At 40.5% G+C, this 26956-nt stretch overlaps 1 protein-coding gene across 4 annotated transcripts in view; it reads right to left on the reverse strand.

The window, feature by feature from the left end:
* The window catches only part of LOC139750238 (uncharacterized), a 568158-nt gene that overhangs the window by 8847 nt on the left and 532355 nt on the right, over positions 1-26956 (reverse strand). For 2 of the 4 annotated variants that reach the window (XM_071664736.1, XM_071664737.1), the window contains 12 exons: positions 24646-24717; positions 20384-20455; positions 17748-17816; positions 15668-15811; positions 15184-15324; positions 12133-12198; positions 9947-10090; positions 8706-8777; positions 7534-7704; positions 5744-5859; positions 2625-2792; positions 435-629 (listed from right to left, as the gene is read on the reverse strand). In XM_071664736.1, coding sequence (XP_071520837.1) covers positions 435-629; positions 2625-2792; positions 5744-5859; positions 7534-7704; positions 8706-8777; positions 9947-10090; positions 12133-12198; positions 15184-15324; positions 15668-15811; positions 17748-17816; positions 20384-20455; positions 24646-24717 — 1430 coding nt within the window. The remainder of the gene's footprint in view (positions 1-434; positions 630-2624; positions 2793-5743; positions 5860-7533; positions 7705-8705; positions 8778-9946; positions 10091-12132; positions 12199-15183; positions 15325-15667; positions 15812-17747; positions 17817-20383; positions 20456-24645; positions 24718-26956) is intronic. The other 2 variants (XM_071664740.1, XM_071664738.1) reach the window with 2 other exon arrangements.

The following is a 26956-nucleotide window of genomic DNA, read 5'->3' on the forward strand; positions in this document are numbered from 1 at the left end:
GCATAATCACATCATGCGTACAAGAATTTAGTTGCACCGGCGGCCTCTACCAAATATTAACATAAAATTAATGATCAAAACGCCACTCTCTAACGATATCTCTTTATTAATAATGTTAACATGAAATTACTGATCAACAACACAGTTCTCTTACTATATCTCTTTACTGATAATGTTAACATGAAATTACTGATCAACAACGCAATTCTCTAACTTTATCTCTTAATAATGTTCAAGTTTCAAGTAAGTTCCATTACATTAAACAAATATATTTCCAGTTTAAAGTAACAAAAGTTCCTGATGCAAACTGCATGCAACTTGAATCTCTAATAAGTTCTACAAGAAGAAAAAAAAGATAACAATTTATATATAAAATGACCAGATGTAAGTTCAATCTATCTTCCCTGTATGGTGGTACGGGGTACCTCACTTACCCAGGTAGAGACCCATGAAGAAGTCAGCGAAGGCGAGGTTCGTGACGAGGAACCTGGGGACGTCCATCTTGGCTCTGGCAAACATGAGCACCACCACGACTGTTCCGTTGCCGAGGAGCGCCAAGAGGAACACGATCCACACCCCACACCGCAGCGTCCACCAGTCAAAGAGATCCTCGCACGGCATGAACGGTCCTGTTGAGGTATACAGACAGTCACCAGCTGATCACTCACTATCCACAACCCTACAGTCAGAAAGTCACCAGTTGAACACTCACTATCCACAACCCTACAGTCAGAAAGTCACCAGCTGAACACTCACAATCCACAACCCTACAAAGTCACCAGCTGAACACACACAATCCACAACCCTACAGTAAAAAAGTCACTAAGTAAGGTCACTGTATGTAAAATCACTGTACGTATGTATAAAGGTGTCTTAAATGATCAAGAAATGTCCCCAAGGCACAAGCAAACAGGTGTTTCATTATATTTGTATGGTCAACAGGTGTCTTCAATACATATAATAATAATAATATATATATATATATATATATATATATATATATATATATATATATATATATATATATATATATATATATATATTTATATATATTCAAAAGGTGTTTTCAACGAATATGTATGATCTTTAAGTATGTTATGTAATTCGAAGGAATCTATTCATACTGTCAGTCATACAGTCATTGTCCAGTCACTATCTGCAAGACAATTTTCATAACTCACATTCACAATAAATGTCCATCCACTCAATATCCACAGTCACAGTTCATTCAATAATTGCAAATTAGAAATAAATACTTCCACTTCGTTGTACTCTAAAATATGTAACAAAATCCAGTATACAGGGAGTCAATATCATGGTAACAATCAACACATTAATGAGCTAATTTAAAGGATTCTCAGTTTCTCTTGATCTGATATACAGTTTGAGCTTCAGGTTATTCCCATGACTGTATAATAACTAATTAGTGATACAACAATGTTGGAAACCATTCTCTTAATTCTCACGCCAGGAAATATAATCACAAACATTACGAGGTATAAAATAATTTTCCTAACGTTAGTTCTGGGAAGCATAATTACTCACAAAGACAGGGTAGTTTAAAAAGATTTTTACTTAAGTATAATTACTAAAAATATACGGCTTTGTTTAAATTAAATTCCCTAATGTTAACTCCAGTTAGTGTAATTACCAAGGTTGACAGTTCAAAAAATTTTCCCAATGTCATTTCCAGAAACAAATGACAAATAAAGGTTGGTGTTTAAAATAATTCTTCTACTGTTAACGCCAGGACGTATACAAGTACTAACAAAGACAAGGTAGTTAACAAAGTCTTTACACAGGTCATGCGTGGATGCTAGTGTCCTCTGGACGTGAGACTTTGGAATTTGTACTGGAAGCAGGAACGACTCGTGTCCTGGATCTGTTAAAACTCCTGGATTTGAAATTCAGCCCTGTATGATACAACACCACGGCCATGTGAAGCTCTGTGGCTTTGGCCCACTTCCCGTGTGAATATTGCTATTACCATACAACCTAAGGACTCCTTGTGCGGGAGCCCTTGCAGCTTCGAGGGTGCATTCCACATAGGTATGGAAATTACGTGCTCCTTTGGAGCGAAGTTCTCAACAAGACTGTGCTCCTTTCCGTCCCCTGACGATGCTATAGCCTCGACGTAGGTGGCCTCTTGCTCGCGGCATAACCACTTTGTACGTGGAGTCCAGGTAACACTTATGTATGTCTATCTATCTATTTACTAATTTGGACTTGGCTCTTCAGAGACTCGACTGAAGAAATTTCTGAAGCGTTTTACTGTCCTGATCCCGTTTGTCCTTTAGTGAGGATGCTTCGCTGGAGATTACTGAATTGTGGACGATATTTCAATCCTCGAGTTTACTTCACCAACTCAAGCTTCCTGCTTAACATTACGTGACGCTGGAGTTTACTTCATAAGTGCAATGGCAACCCTGGTTTACTTACGTATCTTTAGTTTACCAATGGCATACTGACCTGTCTAGTGACCTGATATAAATCTAGTTCAGTGATCCAGCTGTTGCTTACGATCTGAATAACTACCACTGACTTAGCTTTCAAGACAAATTCTTTTTTATTTCTTCTTAGCTTGTACCACGACGTAGCAAATGACTGGAGGCTCGTATACTAACCTGGTTCTGGCTTGCAGTCGACCTGGTGGCGTGGCATGGGCGGCAGGGTCTGGGTTGCGGCGGTGGCCTCTCCCAGGTCAAGCGAGGCAGTAGCCAGGTCGGTATTGGCTGGAGGGAAGTCAGCAGCCAAGTTAGCCCAAATGGCTGCAAAGTTTGTGCTCATTCCTGCTACAAACCGAAAACCAGAACGAAAAGAAAACCAGAATTACTACCTATACCCCTGACCTCTACAACTGACTTGAAGCAAATAACAATCGTGATTTGGGGGATTCTTCTTTTTGTGTTTGCCTTTCAGCTCTACTGAACTCATAAAAAAAGAAAAAGCATAATTTGCATGAGGCACCGATCGCTACTCATTAGCAAGATGCTACAGGCGAGCACTTTGTCGTAAATGTTTCACGAGTCTTTTTGAAGAAATCTTTTCATGAAGTTTTTCTATGATTTGCTACTTTGTATGTATTCAGTGTGATGTGTGGTGGTGATTACACATGTATAGTTACATTTCATTCAGTGTAACTGCACTGTAATCAGAAAAAAAACTGTAATAATGTATTTGTACATTACGGTGAGGGAATTCTACACTCGTCGAGCCGGAATGTGCATACATTTACGTTGGTTTGTATGGCTGTAACTATACACTGACGATGGCTAACTGGTACTGTACTTTTGGCAATGTATGGCCGACAGTTGGCATATGACTGACTGCGAATGTATAACTGACAGGATGTATGTAGGCCTGACAGTGACTGACAACATGGCTAGCCTGATGCAACTCGGGCCTCACGCTTGCAATGTCATGCTGCTGTCATGCAAAGGGAGTGCCTAGCTATGCCAGTCACCCCGCCAAAGGACTGGCCCACCACAGACTACCATAATAACCAAATCATAGAAAACTAACTAGTCCAAATAAGGGGGACACTGAAATTATACAAATAAGTGAAACTTTATGATAACATGCGTTCGTCTATATCTACTATAAAAGTTTCTCATCTGGTGTGTTCCTTTACACATATATTTCAACCATTAGCTACAAAAGGTATTGAAACTTTCGATAAATGAAACTGCATATTACGTAAAAGCCCTGCGTTCATTGCTCTACCTAAATACATTCTGGTTACAGGAAACATACATAAATTTGGTTACAACCATTTTCTATGCAAGCACGATTAATTCAGAAACTTCTAAACGAGGTTCGTCCAAATTAAAACTCGTAGTAATATACAGAAATAAAAGTATTTTCATATGTGAGCAAGAAAAATGTTTGATATTTTGTTGCACGTATTTTATAATATATAGTCATAGGCTTCCTTATGTAAAGATGTATCGAATATGTAAATCAAATGATGCGCAAGTGTCTGTGGATCTATGAATTGTCATTTAACACCTGATAATGATGGTGGTGAAAACTAATCGGTAGTGAATATATACAAGACCCTGGCAGTCACAATGTCTACAGTCCAACCACCTTTGGCAAAGCTGTATCATAGTCTCTTGACAATACTGAGGACAGTGTCGTCCAACAGTTCACTCCAAAGGAGTCGATCAGTTATCTGCTACTGGAAGAAGAGCAGCTTTGGGGCTACTGGAAAAGAAGTCCTGGAGCAACACCAAGGCTCCTTCAAGAAAGGGGTTCTAGAGCATTATATATATATATATATATATATATATATATATATATATATATATATATATATATATATATATATAATTACCCTGAGGCCTAGCATTAACCAGGAACTCCTTCTAGGAGCTCCTGCAGCCACATGGTTGCGCTACTTCAGTTAACAAGAAAATTATGGACTTCGGAGCGAGAGGGTCTGTGACGAGACTATACTTTCGTCATTTCTCGGTTCTGCAGCCACGCAAAAGCTGACTTTTCCTAGCAGTGACCTCAAGGAAACAGAGTCCGACAATATCCATATATTAGACTAATAAAACCATCATTTCTCTCTTAAAGCTACGTATATCAACTGCAATTGGTAGAACTTATCATTCTGGATCTCTGCGAAGTCAACGACACCTACATCAGGGATTATGCTAAAAAGTGTGGAATAATCTTCACATCCTTTATTACATCTCAGTTTTGAGCTACTCAGGGATTGCTATAGGAAGCTGTTATGTTCCTGACCCAGGCACTGTGTCCTGGAAATTGTATCCGAGTTCTGGAATGCGTCTTACAAGTCTAGAGCATTTCACAATGACTGCAAGTATATTCCGTGTTATAGGTTATATCGCAGAACTATGTAATAATTCCCTGCGGTCCTAATTATATACTTAAACTTTTATGTTAAATATTAGTTAAAATCCATCACAAGGTCCTGAGATATACCTATGCGCCTTGGAATGCATGTTGGAATTACGTAATACACCTGATCCCTCAAGCTGGAAACAGATCCTTACGACAAATATTAATCCTCTTAAATATCATTCACTTCTAGAGCGCACTGGAAACAGTACGTGTAAAGGATCTGTGATAAATTTCTGTTGTGTCCTTTATATCAAAGTACTAAACGTGTTGCAGAGCAATGAAGTAAGTAAAACACTCCTGAAGATCAATAAGAGATGCTTGTATTACACCTGATGGCCTTGGCACGTATCTTGGAATATTCATCAGAGTATCAAACTACATTTTCAAGTTTGCAAACATCTGACAGGTAGGAATATCATCACCTTGTGTCTTAGAGGTCCAGAATACATCAGATATCTTTGTGATATATATATATATATATATATATATATATATATATATATATATATATATATATATATATATATATCATAACCCTAGGATAACTCTGAATCCTTTAATGATATTACATCTCAATTCTGAGCAACTCAATGGATTGCTATAGGAAGCTGTTATGTTCTTGACCTAGGCACTGTGTCCTGGGAATTGTATCCGAGTTCATTGAGAGCCTCACCAAAAAGCTCTAAATCACAACTCAACTACCTGGAATACGTCTTTGATTCCTTTATACATCTTGAGGTTCGTCGTCGAACCCAGAAGACAACTTAGAGCTCTAAACTAAACCTTGAAGCCTCAGAATACACACATCACTCCCCTACTATACACCTCAGAACCCCTGCACCGAATTTCAGTTCCCCCAGAGTCAACTTACGCATGTCGGGCCAAACGCCGGAGACGTTCCAGATGGTGGGGTCCAGGTCCTCGAGACCGTCCATACCGAAAACCACTTCCTCGATGATCTGTGGTGCCTCCGTCTGGTCCTCCAGCCTTGAATGTCAGAGGCAGGGTAATGGTCGGTGAGAGGAGAGAGGGAAGAGGATACAGCAAAGGCCAGTGAGTAGGCCGGCAAGGAGAGGGATAGATAAGGGGAGAGAGGCATCTTAGGAAGGGGTGTTCATAAAAGTAAAAGGTCTGTGAGAAAAAGATGGAGGGAGGAAGAGGGTAGTTTAAAGGTGTGACAACAGGTGACATTTGCAAATGATGTCTCCTTTCCAAGTGAACTGCCTCAAAATATATCTTAGTAAATTGTACTGACTAGTTTGTGTTTTGGTGTGCTGCACCTCATACTGATGATTATTGTATACTTGATTTGCTGACAATGGCAAAGAAAATGTTAACTAACATCTCTATCATCATCGTTAAGGTTTCTCTGCCGCATGCTGAAAAGCTGTCCTCGAACACAGAACTCGCATAAAGTTAAACAGTAAAATGTCAAAGCATTACTGAAAGTGTTTAGCATCTCTGTAAAGGAACACCCCAAGGGTGGTAGCTGGGGGAAGGAAAAGCAGAGAGGAGACAGTAGAGCAGAAACAGAGCAAGTAGAAAGGGGAAGAGGCAGAAGAAGGAAACGAAGGAAAGAGAACGAGGAGGAGGAGGAGGAGGAGGAAGAATATGGAGAAAATATAAAAGGCAGAGGAGGGGAATGAGGAATAAATATAGGGAAACAAATGGAGAAAGATGGGAAAGAAGGATGGCGAGAGGAAGGGGAGAAGGCTGTAACAAAGGAAGTGGAATAAGACATGCAGGAGAGGAGGGAGACAGCGGAAGGGCAGAGGCGTAGAAAGGATGAAGAGAGGGAAAAGGAAAGAGGTAAAAGATGGGGATAGGCAGAAGAGTAACAGAGATTCAAAAATAAAAACGAAATCAAAGAAAATAAAGATGACCGAGAGGTTGATGAGTACGATGGAAGGAAGAGCAATGATGGCAACAGAGACCAAGCTATAAATAGAAAAAGATTAATTGACAGTCATTAGTAACATCAGCGGAGAAATCCCTTGGTACTCCAACGTCTGAAATTCACCAGGGGTATGTTGGACCCCAAAAGACCATTTGACCTGGACTTTGTGCTTCTTAATAACATTAAACAGATTCTGAACAAACTGGTAAAAACTGTAATTCATTTCCCTGAGTCAATTCACAGCAGAATAAGAGTAAAATATTGCCTACGTATGCCCTTGTTGGTAAAGACAATATGAAACTTACTATACAAATACTTTTCTTTTTGTATTTGGCAAAATTTTCAAGTGTTACACAGACACAATGAACATCAAACAGCCTTTTATTTCAACTGAAAATGGTCACATTTTACGGGGATCATGCGAGGCACCAGCAGAGTGAGTATGGACGATGAGAAATATGCATCTCATGCAGCCTTTGTGTCATGGACTTTGAACTGGAATAAAGAAAGAATGCCATAGAATATTAGTGGTTATGAAGTACGTCAAATCTATTTATCATTCCGCTTTTGGGTTTAGTTAAGATCAGTCTCTACCACACCTTACCCAAGGAAGGCATAAGTGATGAAGGAAGATGGTTGTAAAAGCTTCTCTGACTTACCTGAAGAAAGGATAGCAGTGAGAGGTGTAGGAGAATCACTGATCTGAGGGAGGACAGGAGAGCACTGGCAGGTGTAAGAGAGGGAGGTAAACCTCTCCGACCTACCTGAGGAACGGGCAGCAATGGTAGGCGTAGGAGAGGGTCAGGGTCCTGACCATAGGGAAGCTCTCGGGGCCTGGGAACACCCGTAAGTGACGGTTGTTGTGTACCTTGATGGACACGACGCGCTCCAAGCCTCGAGCAGGAAGTTCTGGGAAGCTGTTGTTGCCCAGGTTACTGCGTGGGTAGAAGAGGATCAGTAAAAGCGATACATAATGGGAAAAAAAGTTACTTTTCATTTTCTATACTTAAATTACTCTGGAATCCTTTAAAGCAATCTGCAAAACAACTAACTGTAAGCACTCTAATACCAATTACAAAAGCTTTTAATTCATCCAACTTTAAGGTCACAAACTTCTTGGCTGGAGGTTAAGATCATCGAGTCTATTGGATTACATTACAAAGTTAAACATGTCAGAATACTTTAGAACGTTCCAGCAGTAAACCCTTGTGTTGAGGTTCCTCTTTTTTACTTCAGGTAAAGAGCAGCAATATAAACAGGACTTATTCCTTAACTGACTCATCATCTACGAGAGAAAACTGAAACAAAACCTTCAGCTCAGGGATGGGATGGACCCTGGAAGCTTTCGCTTCGGTACCTTAATAAGAAATCTACAACTGGCTCTACAGTGCCCAAAATTTTCTTCACCTTTTCACTACTCTCATTGAGTTATTAGATGTAAAAGTCTTTGGATGAGGTAAAGCAACACAGGTATGGCAAGTCTAGTCTGCTGGATGCTTGTAGCCAGGTACAAGATTTCCCAAGGATGCTCACGTCGGTTGACAAGGCTATCACTGACGGGTATAAAAAGTCTACCAGGGGCGGGTGGTACCGTCAGGTCTGTCTCAGGGAAATGATAAATGAGATCTGTCTGTCTGGTTACATACGACTCAATCATGCCCGTCTCGGATGAAAGGAAAACAGAGGAAGAAGAAAGAGAAGGAAGAGCTCAATCAGAACTCCTCATGTGTTTGGTAGCCTGACTCTTAATGGCCGAAAGTTTATAGGGAAGAACAAGAGAAGGATTTGATCTGACTCTTAAAAGCAGAAACGTTATAGAGTGAAGGGAAAACGAGAGTGAGAAGAGAAAACCCAAGTCTCGCAGTTCGAGGGAAGGAGGAGGGCATCACAATGGTCTCGTTAACCAACGTGAGTAATGGTTGTGTTGTTAACTCACATGTCTTCCAGGCTGACCAGGGGAAGGAAGGCGTCAGGGTGGATGCTGGTGATGTGGTTCCCCTCCAACTGCCTGCAAGAGACAACTTCTTTACGACGGACTTCGCAACACAATCTTCAAAAACAATTTGCTGGATTACAGTTTCTTTTTTCACAGTAAGTGACATGGCAGGGACAAACCTTGTCCCAGTAATGGCCACCTCGGGTGAGAGGGATATTGGAGTAAAAATAAGAATGAATACGTATATGAATGTAGATACACTAAAAGTATATTTATATACCATTTTGCATAACTTACGATATCAAATATTGAATGGCAGCATTGATTCAAGACAAAGAGGTATAAAATTACATCTAGATGACACAGATGTTTACTGAGATCATATTGTGGGACTGTATGTTGGATCAAGAAGACTTGGACATTTTATTCTGGGAAGATGGTGTGGTTGCCAGGGTCGATGAATTGGAAGAGGATTCATCATATAAGACCAAAAGGACTGGAAGATGATTTCACAGCTCATTTACAGAGGGAGAAATAACGTCCCATTTCGAAGACCGTTAAGTTACAGGGGACTGAAATATAGCATGGGCTATACATGCCCCCAAGCCATGGCCGTATCAGGCGAAAGAAGACGTGGTAAAGAAAGAGAATGAGGAAATTACTCAAGGTCTCCTCTGGTGTTCCTTAACCTGACTCTTAAAAAAAGGAGGAGGGAGGGTTAATCAAGGAAGAGCCACTATTTCGTTGTTCCAGGGAAGAAGGTATCATAAAGGTCATTCCACTTGTGGCTTATCTCCACCCTGAAATAATGGGAAACAGCAGCCTGACGCGAGTGACGCCTTGGTGGCCAAGACACATGGAGGCAACTCAGGAAAGCAGTGGCCGGAATAATACAGGTCGAATAGGGATAGAGCAGCAACACCACAGCGTGTAGAGAGGGATGGTTTGCGAAAGGTGATGCCTGGAATATTAATGGGACGGAAGGCTCCTGATTCACTGTGGTTCATAAAGAGGTTTAGGAAGGATGTGGAAGAGGCTTAAATTCAAAACATCTGTCAAAACAGAGGAAGGGTAGACAATCTAGTTCACATGACCTGCGGAAAGGGATTTCAAGTATTACGTTTTTGACACGAGTTGGAGGGAAAGTGTAACGTTAGGAGAGAAGGAATGATCCAACTTACAAGACCTTAAGGCGGGAGTCAAAGCAGATTAGGAGGGATTAGGGGAAGGGCTCAACTTACAAGACCTGGAGTCTGTCGAGGCCGCGGAAGGTGTCATTGTGGATGGCAGAGATGCGGTTCCCCTGCAGCAAGAGGTCTTGCAGGTAGGAGAGGTTCCTGAAGGGCTTGGAACGAAAGGTGCTGATGTTGTTGTTGCTCAGGTCTCTGTAAGAGCCAGGAAAGTAAGTAAATATGTAAGTAATGCTGTCGATTGTTTGGTGTGTTGAAAAAAGAGACAATATACAAACATGTGATCTATGGGAATATTCACAATAGCTCTACATGATGGGAATTGTAAAATATGTATCATTTATTATATTTCTGTGGTTTTTATTGGTTTCTACGATTAATAAGTGGTAGACAGCTATTTCACGCGCGAGAATCAAAGCTAATGTAATGAGATGCCTGATGTGTAAAGTTATACTTAGCAAAAGCAGCAGGTTGCTTATTAAGATAAAGCAGCGTTGGCTAAAGTAGATATTCGCTTGGAATGTTGACGTATACCGGGATAATATAACAACCTGTCTTCCATGTGAGTATGCGCACAGCTAGACAAGCTGTCTTCCTTATGAATACATATGCAGTTTATGTGGATGGTTACCTAGCATGTAAAAGGACACCTGACTAATGCAGCTTGTGAAATACGAATGATTGCACCTATGTCTGTTATGGTACCACTGATCACAGTAACATGCCAAACATCCACAACTACCGGGCAGATGAGAAAACATTTCATGAAGTACGAGGCAGACTGCTTAATGATAGCAGTACATGTATTGTAGTCTGCAACTGAATTCAGATACAACAGTCCAAGAAATTGAGTTGAGTGTAATATAGACGCCTCAGAACAGAGGTTCCATTGTTAATATTAAAGGATGTATTGCATAAATGTACATAATTACATATACAAACATATGCGCATCCATACACACACATAAATCAAATGAATAATGCATGGCTATAATAACATATAAAGTAGTAATGGTGACGACACAGCATATCTCTCCAATATTTGCACAAAATGATTTCGTATGAACTTAATACGAAAACAGTATTGCAGTGGAACCTGCAACACTTAATGATAATTCCTAGAATCAATTACATGTAAAATTCTGGCTAGTTTACAGACTGCCTGGCATGTAAATGATATATGCAACAACCGAACCGACTGACGTGTTATCATTATTAATGTTTATCGTGGTACAGTTGCTTGACATGTGTTAAGGTATACCTGGCAAATATGGCTTTAAAATGTACTGGAACACAGGAACAGTGTTCAGGAGTCCTAAGAGCATTAAAATCCTCTTTGTAGTACTTAGGAGAGGATTAAAAAAGAAAAAAAAATCCTGTCGAGTACCGATTAATAGTCAAGTGTATAGTCAGTTTCATCTACTCGTTACTCACTAAGCTCAATATATCTCATCTCTTCTATTATCAAAAACCACCTCGAAAAGATTCCAATGGTCAGTTGTTAATGACACTTCTTTGCATTTCTATGCATCCCTTCAAAATTTGCTACCATCTCTCCTCTCTCCTAACCGAAAATTCTCTCTGAACCCAATTCATATTGAAGACTTTCAAACCGTAATTCAAATTAGTATTTAGAACTTAGATATTTGTTGACTAAGGTCACATCAAAGAAACACTACAGGAAAATTACTTGCTGGAACTGGTCGAGTGAATCTTTAAGAATAAAGAATATGAATTTTAAGAAGCCAAGCATTTGAGCGAAGACAAGCTGAAAACCCACGACACAAACTACGCCAAGAGATGTCAAAATATTCAGCGATGCTGATACGAGGAAGTGAGTATATTCATCACGTTATGCTAAACGTTTAACATGCTAAATACAATACAGTGATCCCAACAACCCATAAGCGATGGTCAAAGTGTTAATACTCGTTTGCTATGAAGAATGTGCGTGATGAACGCTTACAGGAAAAGAGGGATCAATATACTGCGTTTTTGGACGAGTAAAAAACAAAAGATAAGATGGCGTGAGGAGGATAAAATAATACGTGACAATTGCTCTACAGATGATTCAGAACCAGTTCATCCATCAAGATCAGTAAGGCACTACACCACATCTAACACTATGCTTTAAAAAGTAAATATAAAAGACTCGATACATTGCAAAAAGATACATCCACCCATCTTTCCTCGAGTATAGGTAAAGGAAAACGAAATGCGGGTAGACGCATTCTCACATTAGGCGGAGGTGATGACAGCGGTTGAGGTCGGGAAGGTCTCCGATGTCGTTCCTCTGAAGGTTCCTGTAGGAGAGAAGAGGGAGGCAAACATGTCATATAACTACACCAGGAGGTAAAGTCATTTCCTAAACATTGATACTTGAAATTTCAGAGCACAGATGCCAGGGCAAGGAAGCATCGTAAAATTCTCAGTGTGCAAAATAGGCTCTCAGTTCTATTACGTCGTGGATAAATACTGTTACATTTTGTAAACACGAGCATATGATCATATTTTTCCTGTCGAACCGGGAGGACGTTTAACTAAATCATCCTTCACGAGATGTAACGAGTCTCGATGTAGATAGAACGATACTGAAGATACACACATCAAGTTTTATTTTACTGTGGTCGACACGGCCATCTCGGGTTAAAAGATGAGATCATGATTATCTGATCAAGAAGATTATAGCGAGGATTAACTCAGGCTCTTCAGATATTGGTAGACCTGACTCTTAAAGGTGGAAAGCTTGTGGGAACGAGAGAAAGACGAAAGGAAGATTAGGATAGCCATCGATCTGCTATACGAGGAAAAGATGATGGCACCAACACATTTAGCCCTCCTGTGGCCGGTTTCCATAGAGATACTATGGTAAACAGCAGCCACATGCATGTAGCAGGTACAAGTTTTAGTAGCCTGTAACACAAGCAGACACCTCGTGCAGGTAGTGGCCGAAGAGATAGCAGGAGAACACGTGAGTAGGAATGAACTTCACGGTGGATGGAAAAGGATGGCTGATGATGGAATACATCAGGAAGAAAGGTCATGATTTCACCAAGGCAGACAGAAAGATGGAAGAGGTATCATCTTATGGAGCAGTATTCCATAGTGGGGTGAATGAAACCCCGGCAGATATGGAATACCAGGTCACAAGAGAAATAACTGCAGCACCTACATGACCATTCCAAGTTATTTTGGGGTAAGCGGATTTTGTGATGTTTATTACGTGTGGGGTGTCCAGGTTAGAGTGGAGGATGTGGTTATACCTATGATGTTTATGTTACTGCAGGTTTGAAGTGAAGTGCACAGAAATATAACAGCAGTAAATGAGTGGCATTAAAAAAAGGGATATAAGTAAGAAAGTGTGTTTTTGCGCAACAAAATTTAGTACACAGATAATATATATATATATATATATATATACAAAGGCAAAGGGGATAAGAGTGAGTGCTCAAATTACAGAGGTATGAGTTTGTTGAGTATTCCTGGTAAATTATATGGGAGGGTATTGATTGAGAGGGTGAAGGCATGTACAGAGCATCAGATTGGGGAAGAGCAGTGCGGTTTCAGAAGTGGTAGAGGATGTGTGGATCAGGTGTTTGCTTTGAAGAATGTATGTGAGAAATACTTAGAAAAGCAAATGGATTTGTATGTAGCATTTATGGATCTGGAGAAGGCATATGATAGAGTTGATAGAGATGCTCTGTGGAAGGTATTAAGAATATATGGTGTGGGAGGCAAGTTGTTAGAAGCAGTGAAGAGTTTTTATCGAGGATGTAAGGCATGTGTACGTGTAGGAAGAGAGGAAAGTGATTGGTTCTCAGTGAATGTAGGTTTGCGGCAGGGGTGTGTGATGTCTCCATGGTTGTTTAATTTGTTTATGGATGGGGTTGTAAAGGAGGTAAATGCAAGAGTCCTGGAAAGAGGGGCAAGTATGAAGTCTGTTGGGGATGAGAGAGCTTGGGAAGTGAGTCAATTGTTGTTCGCTGATGATACAGCGCTGGTGGCTGATTCATGTGAGAAACTGCAGAAGCTGGTGACTGAGTTTGGTAAAGTGTGTGGAAGAAGAAAGTTGAGAGTAAATGTGAATAAGAGCAAGGTTATTAGGTACAGTAGGGGTGAGGGTCAAGTCAATTGGGAGGTGAGTTTGAATGGAGAAAAACTGGAGGAAGTGAAGTGTTTTAGATATCTGGGAGTGGATCTGTCAGCGGATGGAACCATGGAAGCGGAAGTGGATCATAGGGTGGGGGAGGGGGCGAAAATTTTGGGAGCCTTGAAAAATGTGTGGAAGTCGAGAACATTATCTCGGAAAGCAAAAATGGGTATGTTTGAGGGAATAGTGGTTCCAACAATGCTGTATGGTTGCGAGGCGTGGGCTATGGATAGAGATGTGCGCAGGAGGATGGATGTGCTGGAAATGAGATGTTTGAGGACAATGTGTGGGGTGAGGTGGTTTGATCGAGTAAGTAACGTAAGGGTAAGAGAGATGTGTGGAAATAAAAAGAGCGTGGTCGAGAGAGCAGAAGAGGGTGTTTTGAAATGGTTTGGGCACATGGAGAGAATGAGTGAGGAGAGATTGACCAAGAGGATATATGTGTCGGAGGTGGAGGGAACGAGGAGAAGAGGGAGACCAAATTGGAGGTGGAAAGATGGAGTGAAAAAGATTTTGTGTGATCGGGGCCTGAACATGCAGGAGGGTGAAAGGAGGGCAAGAAATAGAGTGAATTGGAGTCATGTGGTATACAGGGGTTGACGTGCTGTCAGTGGATTGAAGCAAGGCATGTGAAGCGTCTGGGGTAAACCATGGAAAGCTGTGTAGGTATGTATATTTGCGTGTCTGGACGTGTGTATGTACATGTGTATGGGGGGGGGGGGGTTGGGCCATTTCTTTCGTCTGTTTCCTTGCGCTACCTCGCAAACGCGGGAGACAGCGACAAAGTATAAAAAAAAAAAAAAAAAAAAAAAATATATATATATATATATATATATATATATATATATATATATATGTGTGTGTGTGTGTGTGTGTGTGTGCGTGTATATACATATACTTTTTTCCCCATTATCTCTCACATGCACATCATCCCTTTCCTTTCTCTTTTCTGTCCTCTCCCTTTCCATCTCTCTCATCGCCTTCCTACTACAACCCTAAAGTACCTGTTATAGCCTGGCCCTTAAAGCTGAGGAATACATTATGCCCTCCCACTCTCCCTTGTAACCTGATTTCTTCCTTATGTCTATCCCATCTTTCCCCACCTCCCTTCTCAGCACCCACTGCCCAAGGTCCTCACAGGCTGCGGAGTCTAGGGATGGCGTTGCACAGGTCGGAGGGCACGGAGGTGAGGGAGGCGCGGTCTATCCTGATCATCTCGAGACTCCTGGTGCCGTTGAGGTCCGGAAACTCCTGCAGTTGCTTCGCCTCCTTCAGGATCCTGCCGGGAGAAACACATGTATATTTGGCATCCAGTTCTTTCCAACTCAGACCTCACTGGTGCTACCGTATGTACGAAGGCCGTGTTATACAGTAGGTAATATCTTAAGAGATCCTATCGAATATTCCGCATGTAAAATGATTCCGGGGATATAGCAACGAAATTCTCCACAGGTGATTTTGTGACATAAATCCACAGATAAACAGACTCACAGCTCGATAAACAGGTAGATTACCCCGAGAAAATAAATGCTACAGTTCTAAAATGTATAGAAAATTACAAACAGCTAACTAGCTAACTACACTGGAGGTAGAAAACGAGAAACAAACTGTGGAGGACTTACAGCTTAAAGAGTGCGGGGAGGTTAGAGAAGGCCCTGTGGTGGACGGTGAGGAGTGGATTGGCGTGGAGGTCCACCTCCTCCAACCGGGTCATCCCCGTCAGCGAGTCTTCTGCCACGTACGTTAGCCTGTTACTGGCCAGCAACCTGAGGGAGGAAGGGAGGGAGGACTGTGGTAGAACGTGCTCTCGAGTACATGCTATAGTGTACGAGTTTTAGTTTGACAACGTACAATGTGTGTTCCTTTGTTCACGTGACGTCATCAGCGAGGGCGTGTCATAAGGATGACACAGTGTTTATGTTGCTGTCGTATTGTACTGGGATGTGACGTGGGGCAACGCTGAGCCGAACGGCATGACCACTGAGCATGGCCGTTTGATCTGACTTTATAAAAGATCAGGTCAAAGACCAGGCCATCACATCCAAGGGTCATACCACCGTGCTCAAGGGTCGTATCGCCGTGCTCAAGGGTCGTACCTTCGCCGTGCACAAGGGTCGTACCTTCGTCGTGCTCAAGCAGTGAATCCTATAGACATCACAACCCCAACCGAACAGGCCAAGTCGATTCCCATGACTTTAGTTTCGAAGAGTTTCCACATTTAGTGCATCTACTGCAGTAAGCGCTGAATGTGAGTATAATTGAGTTTTTATAACCATGTCTCATGTTCTTCCCAAACACTCTTGCATGGCGTTGCACGTGTTGCAATTTCTGCTTTGTGTTTTAGCTTGCAGAGTAGACTACACTATTCAAGGCACAATGCACACCTGTGACATGTCAGAGATGAAATCATCATATCAGACTGCTTGAGAGAACATTTTATTCTACTCTGGTTAAAGCGATGCTTCGTAGTCTTTTCAACCTAATAAGTAGCAAGTAAAAATGAACTGGGTGATACTTACGTTAGAAGTTACTGGGAACACATGAGAAAATCGTAATAGAGTCACACTTATGTAAAACACTGCTCCCAAAGCAATGATTAATAATCATCAGCATGAACGGTGGCTTAAGGAAACCATAAACTTCAAAATATTTACAGAGGATATGCTCTTATGACGTTTGTCTCAAATAATTCCTTTCAAATACAAATTTCAAGGCCTTAAGAAATGAGAAGGAATGAATATGCAAATTCTTTACGATGAAGAAAATTAAGCCAGCTCCTCAGGCAGTTCAATGCTAGGCATGTATATATAATTTTCTCCTTTAATTTTCTTGTAAAAAAATGAAACATTAAACATTAAATTAAACATTAAACATTAACTTAAACATTAAAATATACCTTACCAAAGTTCATCTGAAAATAGTTTGATCCCTTGCATATAAGAGTAAAAATACGTTTTCTGTTTTTACCCTCAATGGGTATGTTTGAAGGAATAGTGGTTCCAACAATGTTGTATGGTTGCGAGGCGTGGGCTATGGATAGAGTTGTGCGCAGGAGGATGGATGTGCTGGAAATGAGATGTTTGAGGACAATGTGTGGTGTGAGGTGGTTTGATCGAGTGAGTAACGTAAGGGTAAGAGAGATGTGTGGAAATAAAAAGAGCGTGGTTGAGAGAGCAGAAGAGGGTGTTTTGAAGTGGTTTGGGCACATGGAGAGAATGAGTGAGGAAAGATTGACCAAGAGGATATATGTGTCGGAGGTGGAGGGAACGAGGAGAAGAGGGAGACCAAATTGGAGGTGGAAAGATGGAGTGAAAAAGATTTTGTGTGATCGGGGCCTGAACATGCAGGAGGAAGAAAGGAGGGCAAGGAATAGAGTGAATTGGAGCGATGTGGTATACCGGGGTTGACGTGCTGTCAGTGGATTGAATCAAGGCATGTGAAGCGTCTGGGGTAAGCCATGGAAAGCTGTGTAGGTATGTATATTTGCGTGTGTGGACGTATGTATATACATGTGTATGGGGGTGGGTTGGGCCATTTCTTTCGTCTGTTTCCTTGCGCTACCTCGCAAACGCGGGAGACAGCGACAAAGTATAATAAATAAAAAAAAAAAAATATATATATATATATATATATATATATATATATATATGAAATCTTGAGAGAGAGAGAGAGAGAGAGAGGACACTTGTGGTTGGTACTTACAGTTGCCGCAACTTTCGACAGCGAGACACGGCCGCCGGCACCTCCGTCAGTAGGTTGTTGCCCAGATCCCTGTTGAGCCAGGAAGCAGAAGTTAGTATCATATATATATATATATATATATATATATATATATATATATATATATATATATATATATATATATATATATATATATATATCAAAATGACGTTAAGAAGAGAATTATGCTTAATAATAATATTGCATTTACATAACCGCAAGGCTAAAACGTTTTAAAGTTAAGAGAAGTACAGGTTTCATAGAATATCATGACAAGTATGACTGAATGAGATATGAATGCGTGTTATGGATGATGGATAAGAACATGGCTTGCATGGCGTTCACTTGTGACAACTATGAACATGATAAATGACACTGAAAGTGACATGAGCACAATGATCACGAAAGTGTCATGACTATGAACACAACGATCAAGAAAGGCGAGAAAATTCCGTAGGTAATAATATCACTCACTTTGAGCAAGGAACAATACGCTGATGAGCATTATATATACGACTGTAACCAATGTGAGTATAGGCACCGTATGTACAAGATTACTCAACCTTCGAATATATATATATATATTTTTTTTTTGGCCAAAGTAACTATTGATGGTATTCCAATGTAATTGAGTTACCTTTCTGTAACACATTCATTATTCAGGACGAGTTCTTTTTTTTTCGCAATACAACACCGTTTTTCAGTTACAAAATCGACTGTTTATTGTTTTTCTAATCCAGCTTTACCAAGCCTTGTGTTTTTAATGATGTTAGTAATTTCTTGTTTCTTCTTCAGAGAAAGAAAATGGGGATCATTTTCAGAACGATATACGCTTATTCAAGAATGACTTAGAAAAAAGAAAAAAATATTGAGATTGATCAACAATGTTTCAGCGCCGAACGCTACAGCACAAGTATATCATTAGTACTCTAGTTTCACAACTGCATTTCTGTTAACGAAATCACCCGGCCAATCACCACACCGATTTACCGGAATTATCACATTATTATCATAAATGATAAAGAGAAGGCACTCTCCATATGACCTATTATTACGGGAAAACTTATCCCTTATATAACTCTATAAATAATGACCACAGTGGGTCCTTAATACGACTGAATATTCAGGGGGGAGTTCCCAAAGGGCTTCATCCCCTGGGTCCGTTCCACAAGGGCTTCGTCTCGGACCATAGGGAAGGGCTTCTTCAGGCAGCTCCTCTAAACTCCTTTACCGTCCTCTCTCTCTCTCTCTCTCTCTCTCTCTCTCTCTCTCTCTCTCTCTCTCTCTCCAGTACACTGCTGAGCATCGAGGCTTCGATTCCTTATCTAGCTATGTGAACCTGTTAACACAGGGTCCTTCATCCGCGCCTGGTGATCATGACGACAGTGAACATGAGTAGTTTGGTGACTATGAGCACTGTGAATATGACTGGTAAGGACAAGGAAACACCATTAACAACAGCGCCAGTGTCTACTGTCTTGATCACTGTAGATATGACGAGTGAGACTATGACCTGAATATGACAAATGAGTACACTGACGACTGGGAACTTTCCCTGAGGGAAAGTGACCACTGTTGATATGAATGGTGAGAACATGATCACTGTGCAGTAAACTGAAGAGGAAATTGACGACTGTCCACTGGAGTGAACATGAACCTCGGGAACATGAAATCTATGAACGATACTGAGAAGATAATTACTGATTATCATGGAACGATGAGATTGAAACTACTTTGAACCACTTTTAAGAAAGTGGCCACTTAGATCATGAGCACTGTTATGAATAAATAGAATATAACCACTACGAACAAGACCATTCTGAACATAATGAGAACATGAAACTCTCAACTTGATCAATGAAAATGTGGCAAATAAGCATTGTGAAAATGACAGCTATGATCATGAGCACTTTTTTCTTTTAGAAACGTAACCATTGCTAATATTAGCACTGCAAACATGATTATGATAGAACGAACTAATGAACTAATTCAAACAGAGACTCCTGTGAACATGATTAATACAAACGCGACAAATGTGAACATGATTAATACGAACGCGACAAATGTGAACATGATTAATGCGAACGCGACAAATGTGAACATGAGCAATACGAACGCGACAAATGTGAACATGATTAATGCGAACGCGACAAATGTGAACATGATCAATACGAACGCGACAAATGTGAACATGATTAATGCGAACGCGACTACTGTGAACATGATTAATACGAACGCGACAAATGTGAACATGATTAATACGAACGCGACTACTGTGAACATGATTAATACGAACGCGCCAAATGTGAACATAAATACCATGATTTTAATGAGTGTATAAAGTCTCTCTGACTATGATGAAGAAGTAATCACTCACGGGAACATAATCAACTGCAACAAGATCAATCTGCATATGAGTAATCAGAATGATCATCGCCATACACGACCCATCAAAACATGAGCCTATGACAACAAGACATGTAAACATGACCGGTGAGAACATGAGAACAAGACCACTTTGAACATGAACACTATGAATATAACCAGTGAACACCAAGACCAAAAATATGAACATACCCAATTTAAAACACGAATTTGCAACCCTGACTATAACTTACAGTACTTCCAGGTTGCGAAGCCTAGCGAGCGCTCTGGGTTCCACCACAGAGATCCTGTTCTGGTGGAGGGACCTGAAAGGAAAAGAAGCTCGTTACATATCTATCGATCAGTCTATCTATCTATCTGTGTCTATGGATGAGGAGGCAGAGGAACATCTGAATGACTGCGCAAATGATAACGAGGACTTGCATTACCAAAGACTAGCTGTATTGCCAGTCCTTTTCAGAAGTACCTTCGGCTCTACAACACTTCCACTGGGTCTCGAATTTCAGGACCCAGCACTTTAGTTTTAAGCACTTTATAAGTAGCAGAATGTCCTTGTAAGTATTAGTGAGATCTGTACGCACCCTTGGTTATCATATCTATGATATACACATACCACTCATGATGGCTGTTGCTGAAGTGATGCCTGTAGAACAGGGAGCGTGCGAGAACTTATTAGATTAGTAGGCTGTTGACATCAGCCGCTGCCCAGGGTGGTACCACCGTCCTAACTGAGGAGTGTGAATGTGGTGCCCGGAACTGTCTCACACCCTTCAAGTCAGGGTTGCTGGTCTTACTCTACCTCATCAAAATGGGACTGCTGAGCAAGTCCTGCCATCTTCCTTTTACAAGCACCATACACGAAGTCAAACCTCACTTATTATTTTCTTTACATAAGTTCTGCCATTCTGTCCTGTCTGCACAATCATTTTCAAGTACGATCATGACCGAGTTCAACAAAGCTATGAGCCCTACTCCCTGGCATCATGGGGCGCTAAGAATCCCCGGGTTCCCACTTGACTCTACTGCCAATGAGGGAAGGCTCAGACAGTATAGCAGTACCGACCCTTCCCACACAACCTTTCCCTCTCTGATATCTCTGCCTCTTTTTCTGTTCGTGGTCTCTCCAGTAACTACGCTTCTGTTGAACACAATATGTCTATTCACCTCTCCTAATTTCTTACTTCTCTCTGGGACCCAATTGTCTTATGATATTCGCACTAGTCCCTTTTTCATGTCTACTATAACCTCCATCCATGACTCCGGTTCAGAGGTTGTGTCTGTGCTTATTCCAATATCACCATACATGTTGAACGCCTCGAGGACCCTGAGATCCCAAACTTTAAAGTTATCTGGATCAAGGTCTGTCTCTCATCTACCACACTTTTCCTTTATTTCGCTTATTGCTTTCATACCCTGAGATCCCAAACTTTAAAGTTATCTGGATCAAGGTCTGTCTCTCATCTACCACACTTTTCCTTTATTTCGCTTATTGCTTTCATATTTCTACATATATCTTTCTTCGGCGGGGTGTAAGAAATCTGGATGAGTTCGGGGCCTCCGAGACCCAGTTTCTGTCCGTCTCTCTTTCAAAGGTGCCTTACGGCTTTCCTCTTTCTTTTGACGGTTCTGTGGAACCGTCTCTCGACTCTGTGAACATATGCTTGGTGTTGCTGTAGCATCCACTCCGTCTTGGAAGCCCCACATTGCGGAAATAACTGGGTCTGACTCTAAGAAACTGGGAGTTCTGTTTAGACGTCAGGGTTTATTTTCGAATTCGTGCACCCTTCATGCAGGGGATTGCTCCATCCGTATGAGGAATGCTGTTCTCACATCTGGGTGGCTTCAGCTCCGTAACCTTGCTTAACAAAGGTGAGTCGAGGGAGGTCGGGCGGTCTGAGGTTTTTCTTGTTACGGGACGTATGGCTGCGTCCTACGTAGCTAATATCCTCATCATCCACTCATTTCACTTAGCGCCACATCGTCACAATCAGTCTTCACCATCGAACTGTGTTTTTTCAGCTTTTTCATTATGAACTCTTTCATCCCGGAGCTTCTGTATCGGTGACCCTCTCTTCCTCATCACATCAAACTCAAAGTTGATGAAGGTAGAGCGTCCTCGAAGACCCTCCAGATAATATTCCGCCACTCCCAAACGTCCCCACAGTAGGAGGTTCCCGACTCGAACCGTGACGGGTTCTTTCGACAGACCACCCTCTTGGTTAATAGCATTCTCAGGATCTGGCGAGAAATTCTCCGCTGGATTCCAGGCGATCATCCGCCTCTCTTTGGAAAGCAATTATCAGATACGCAAAAGGTCTAATTTGGGACATATCTTAGGTCGGAGGGATGGAAGAAAGACTGAGGAGAAATCTAGATGTGGGACGATAAAGTTGGGGGGGGGAGGCTAAAAATGAGGAAATACTTATAGATAAGCCAAAGAGATATATCAAAACCAGAAGGGAACAAAAGCTACTTAAAAAGTATAAGGAAATATCTAAGATAAAGGTTGAATAAATAAGATTGATCTGACCACGAATAAAAGGAGACAGGATGAAAAAGAATTTGAACGAGCGATAAGGAAATAAAAAGAAAAAAATCGAAGGAAAATGTTAGAAGTTAAACCATCGGAAAAGAGGAATTAACAATGGTGTAGAGTAAGGAAAGATGACTTTGACTTAGCACTAGGGAGGGAAGGATAAATAGATATATAGATAGATAGATAGGTAGAGAGATAGATAAATAGACAGATAGATAGATAGATAGATAGATAGATAGATAGAGAGAGAGAGAGAGAGAGAGAGAGAGAGAGAGAGAGAGAGAGAGAGAGAGAGAGAGAGAGAGACTTCCTGCATTATGAACAGTACATCAGGTACTCTCCAGTGCTGCCGTCACTGTCGTCCTCGGCACCATTGCCACTACTACAGCCTCGCCAATCAAGCAAACAGGAAACCTGGTTGTCTTTTCCTTCCACTCCGCCTGTGCTGAGTAAGTCGTGACAGACGAGGAATCTGATAAATTCATCACAGGACGGGAACTTAATTAAACGGACAGAGATAATGGACGGCCAAGCGAATTCCCAGGAATTTAAAAGTACGTCAACGAAAACTAATTACAGAACTTACGAGGAGAGAAAATTTAATATCATCTGAAGTTGGATTTGAAATTTAATCTGGTAAGGACTAGAGATTACCAACTCTTTATAACCAAAAGTATAAATGATTAGGAACTGAAGCAGATTCTGTCTTGTTGTCAGTTTGTTTCATTTATACTATATATATATATATATATATATATATATATATATATATATATATATATATATATATATATATATATATATATATTCCTATGAGTCCACGGGGAAAATGAAACACGAAAAGTTCCCAAGTGCACTTTCGTGTAACAATCACATCATCAGGGGAGACACAAGAGAGGAATATAACAATCAGTTGATATACATCGAAGAGACGAAGCTAGGACGCCATTTGGTAAACATGTGTTTCATTTTCCCCGTGGACTCATAGGAATATCTTGATCATGCGCAAAATTGTGATCCTTTCCAATATATATATATATATATATATATATATATATATATATATATATATATATAATCTTGATATTATGGCATGTATCACAGGTATGTATACCATTTAGTTTTCTTACGCCGTAAACCTGCGTTTCTTTCCCTCTGTTAACCATCATGCTATCAGAGAAGAAGAAGAAGAAGAGGAGGAGGAGGAGGAGGAGGGAGTATCTTAGCATTGCGAAACTTCCTGTGGATCCGTAAGTAACAATCACGTAGAGCAGTTGCATCACTCACCCCAATACCGCGCCACTGTCTCTACCAATCACCTTAAAAACGCTGAGTGCCAATTCAACTTCCCCATTTGCTGTTAACCAACATCGTCGAATGAAAAGGTCATCCCCGTTTTTTTATTCTGTTTATTTGCATTGAAAGGCACCAGTCGGGGGCAATATATCAAATGGGTCGTAATAAGTCTGAAAGAAGAATAGAAATGGGGAAGAAAAAACGTTAAGGCAAGGAAATTCTCCAGCACTTTGAAGAGCTTGAATATATTTATAGTACGGTCTGGGCGATCAAAAATATATACTTAGAGTGAGCGAAAAGGAAATGGAAAGAAAGAATTGGAAATGTAGAGAGTTTATGCGGAGATAAGACGTTATGAACAGTGTGGCAGACTGATTCTAATGCGATGAAATTCCTGACATGGTATGCGTAAGATGGTTCCGGCCACCACTTCAGCACTCCTCAGTCAGGAAGACAGGGAGGGCTACCCTGGACGGCTTCTGTCCACAACCTCCTGACACGGAGGGGGTTGAGCTGGCTCCGGGCATCGCTTCAACCCTCCTCAATCGAGACGGTAGCACTACCCTTAACACACCAGGAAGGCTGCCGATCACCGGTCCATATATGCCACTACTTAGCAGTCTATACGCGTGAGGTACGACGAGGTCACTCGCTGCTACTTACAGAATCAGGAGGTTGTGTAGGCCGTGCAGGTCGCTCTCCCTCAGCGACGTCAGCTGGTTGTGGGCGACGTTGCTGCCGGCAAGACCAACACCAGTTAGCATACAAACACAGGAGAGCAACGCAATGGTAACAGGGACATATTAAGAATGGCATACCGTAAGTGAAACGCAGTCGACATTTGGAATTAGTTTATATATTATATATATATATATATATATAATGCAAAGTGATTAAATAAATTCGACTAGAGTTTCCCTTAACATTAAATACAATAAACCTTCAATATTCTGAATATTTCAAGCAATAAGATTGACTAAAAACTTCATACAATTACTAAATTAAGATAATTTAGTGTCATACACGCACACACACACACACACATATATATATATATATATATATATATATATATATATATATATGTGTGTGTGTGTGTGTGTGTGTGTGTGTGTGTTGATAACAACGAGGAAAAATAACACAAGTCCCCACTGTGTATATTAAATCTTCAGGAGTCACTTAGAAGTCAGGGAGACGATTCAATTAATTCAATACATACATACATATATAAATAAATAAATAACTGTATATATATATATATATATATATATATATATATATATATATATATATATATATATATATATATATATATATATATGAGAGGTGGAGCTGAGTTGCCCTTTGTACACATGTAATTGTGGCTTGTGGTTTTTAGGTCTGGCAGCACGGCTGTCATAAAATCTTATACAGTCAAGTCAGATGAAACTGTTTACAAAGTATGCGTTTGACAAAGCTGTCCAATATATATATATATATATATATATATATATATATATATATATATATATATATATATATATATATATATATATAAATATTCATGTTACAACTCTTTATGTATATAATAGCGAAAGATTCAATGATATTTCTCCTGGTCAAAAAAAAAAAAAAAGCCCTTAGTGATAATTTTACTGTAGATCCCTACCTACTCTCAACCTTTAATGCGAATATAGTTTTCAGCAATGACAATACAATCAAGAATATCTTAAAGAATATCTTCATCAAAAGCCCACCGGAATCAAGCCCACCGGAAAATTCTGCAGGCTGCGTTAATAGAATACCTTGTGAAAGCTGTAATATGTCTTGTGTCAGGCAGACTTGCAAGGATCTCTTTGTTGGACTTAAGCAATATTGATATTGTATAAGAACAGAACAGGTTTCTAACGCCTTTTTATTCACGTTTGACATGATCACCAATGTACTGATTGGATAAGCGCTGCTGTTATAACCTGTAACACTCCTTCATCAAAAGAAATATCATTGAGTCTTCCCTAATCAAACATCAGAAGGTCTATATATATACTGGACAGCTTTGTCGTAAGAAAAATCTGTAAACGTTTTCATCTGTCTTGACCGCATAATAAAATTTTATGACAACCGCGCTGCCAGACCTGAGAATCATAAGCCACAGTCACATATGTATAAGGAGGGTTCCTCACTTCCACTCCCCGCACGTGTATATATATATATATATATATATATATATATATATATATATATATATATATATATATATATATCCTTGGGGATAGGGGAGAAAGAATACTTCCCACGTATTCCCTGCGTGTCGTAGAAGGCGACTAAAAGAGGAGGGAGAGGGGGGCTGGCAATCCTCTCCTCACTTTTTTTTTTTCCAAAAGAAGGAACAGAGAAGGGGGCCAAGAGAGGATATTCTCTCTAAGGCTCAGTCCTCTGTTCCTAACGCTACCTCGCTAACGCAGGAAATGGCGAATATGTATGAAAAAAGTATATATATATATATATATATATATATATATATATATATATATATATATATATATATATATATTTTTTTTTTTTTTTTTATACTTTGTCGCTGTCTCCCGCGTTTGCGAGGTAGCGCAAGGAAACAGACGAAAGAAATGGCCCCCCCCCCCCCCCCCATACACATGTACATACACACGTCCACACACGCAAATATACATACCTACACAGCTTTCCATGGTTTACCCCAGACGCTTCACATGCCCTGATTCAATCCACTGACAGCACGTCAAACCCTGTATACCACATCGCTCCAATTCACTCTATTCCTTGCCCTCCTTTCACCCTCCTGCATGTTCAGGCCCCGATCACTCAAAATCTTTTTCACTCCATCTTTCCACCTCCAATTTGGTCTCCCTCTTCTCCTCGTTCCCTCCACCTCCGACACATATATCCTCTTGGTCAATCTTTCCTCACTCATTCTCTCCATGTGCCCAAACCATTTCAAAACACCCTCTTCTGCTCT

The sequence above is a fragment of the Panulirus ornatus genome, chromosome 9 (genome assembly GCF_036320965.1).
Source record: "Panulirus ornatus isolate Po-2019 chromosome 9, ASM3632096v1, whole genome shotgun sequence".
In the NCBI taxonomy this organism is placed as follows: Eukaryota; Metazoa; Arthropoda; class Malacostraca; order Decapoda; family Palinuridae; genus Panulirus; species Panulirus ornatus.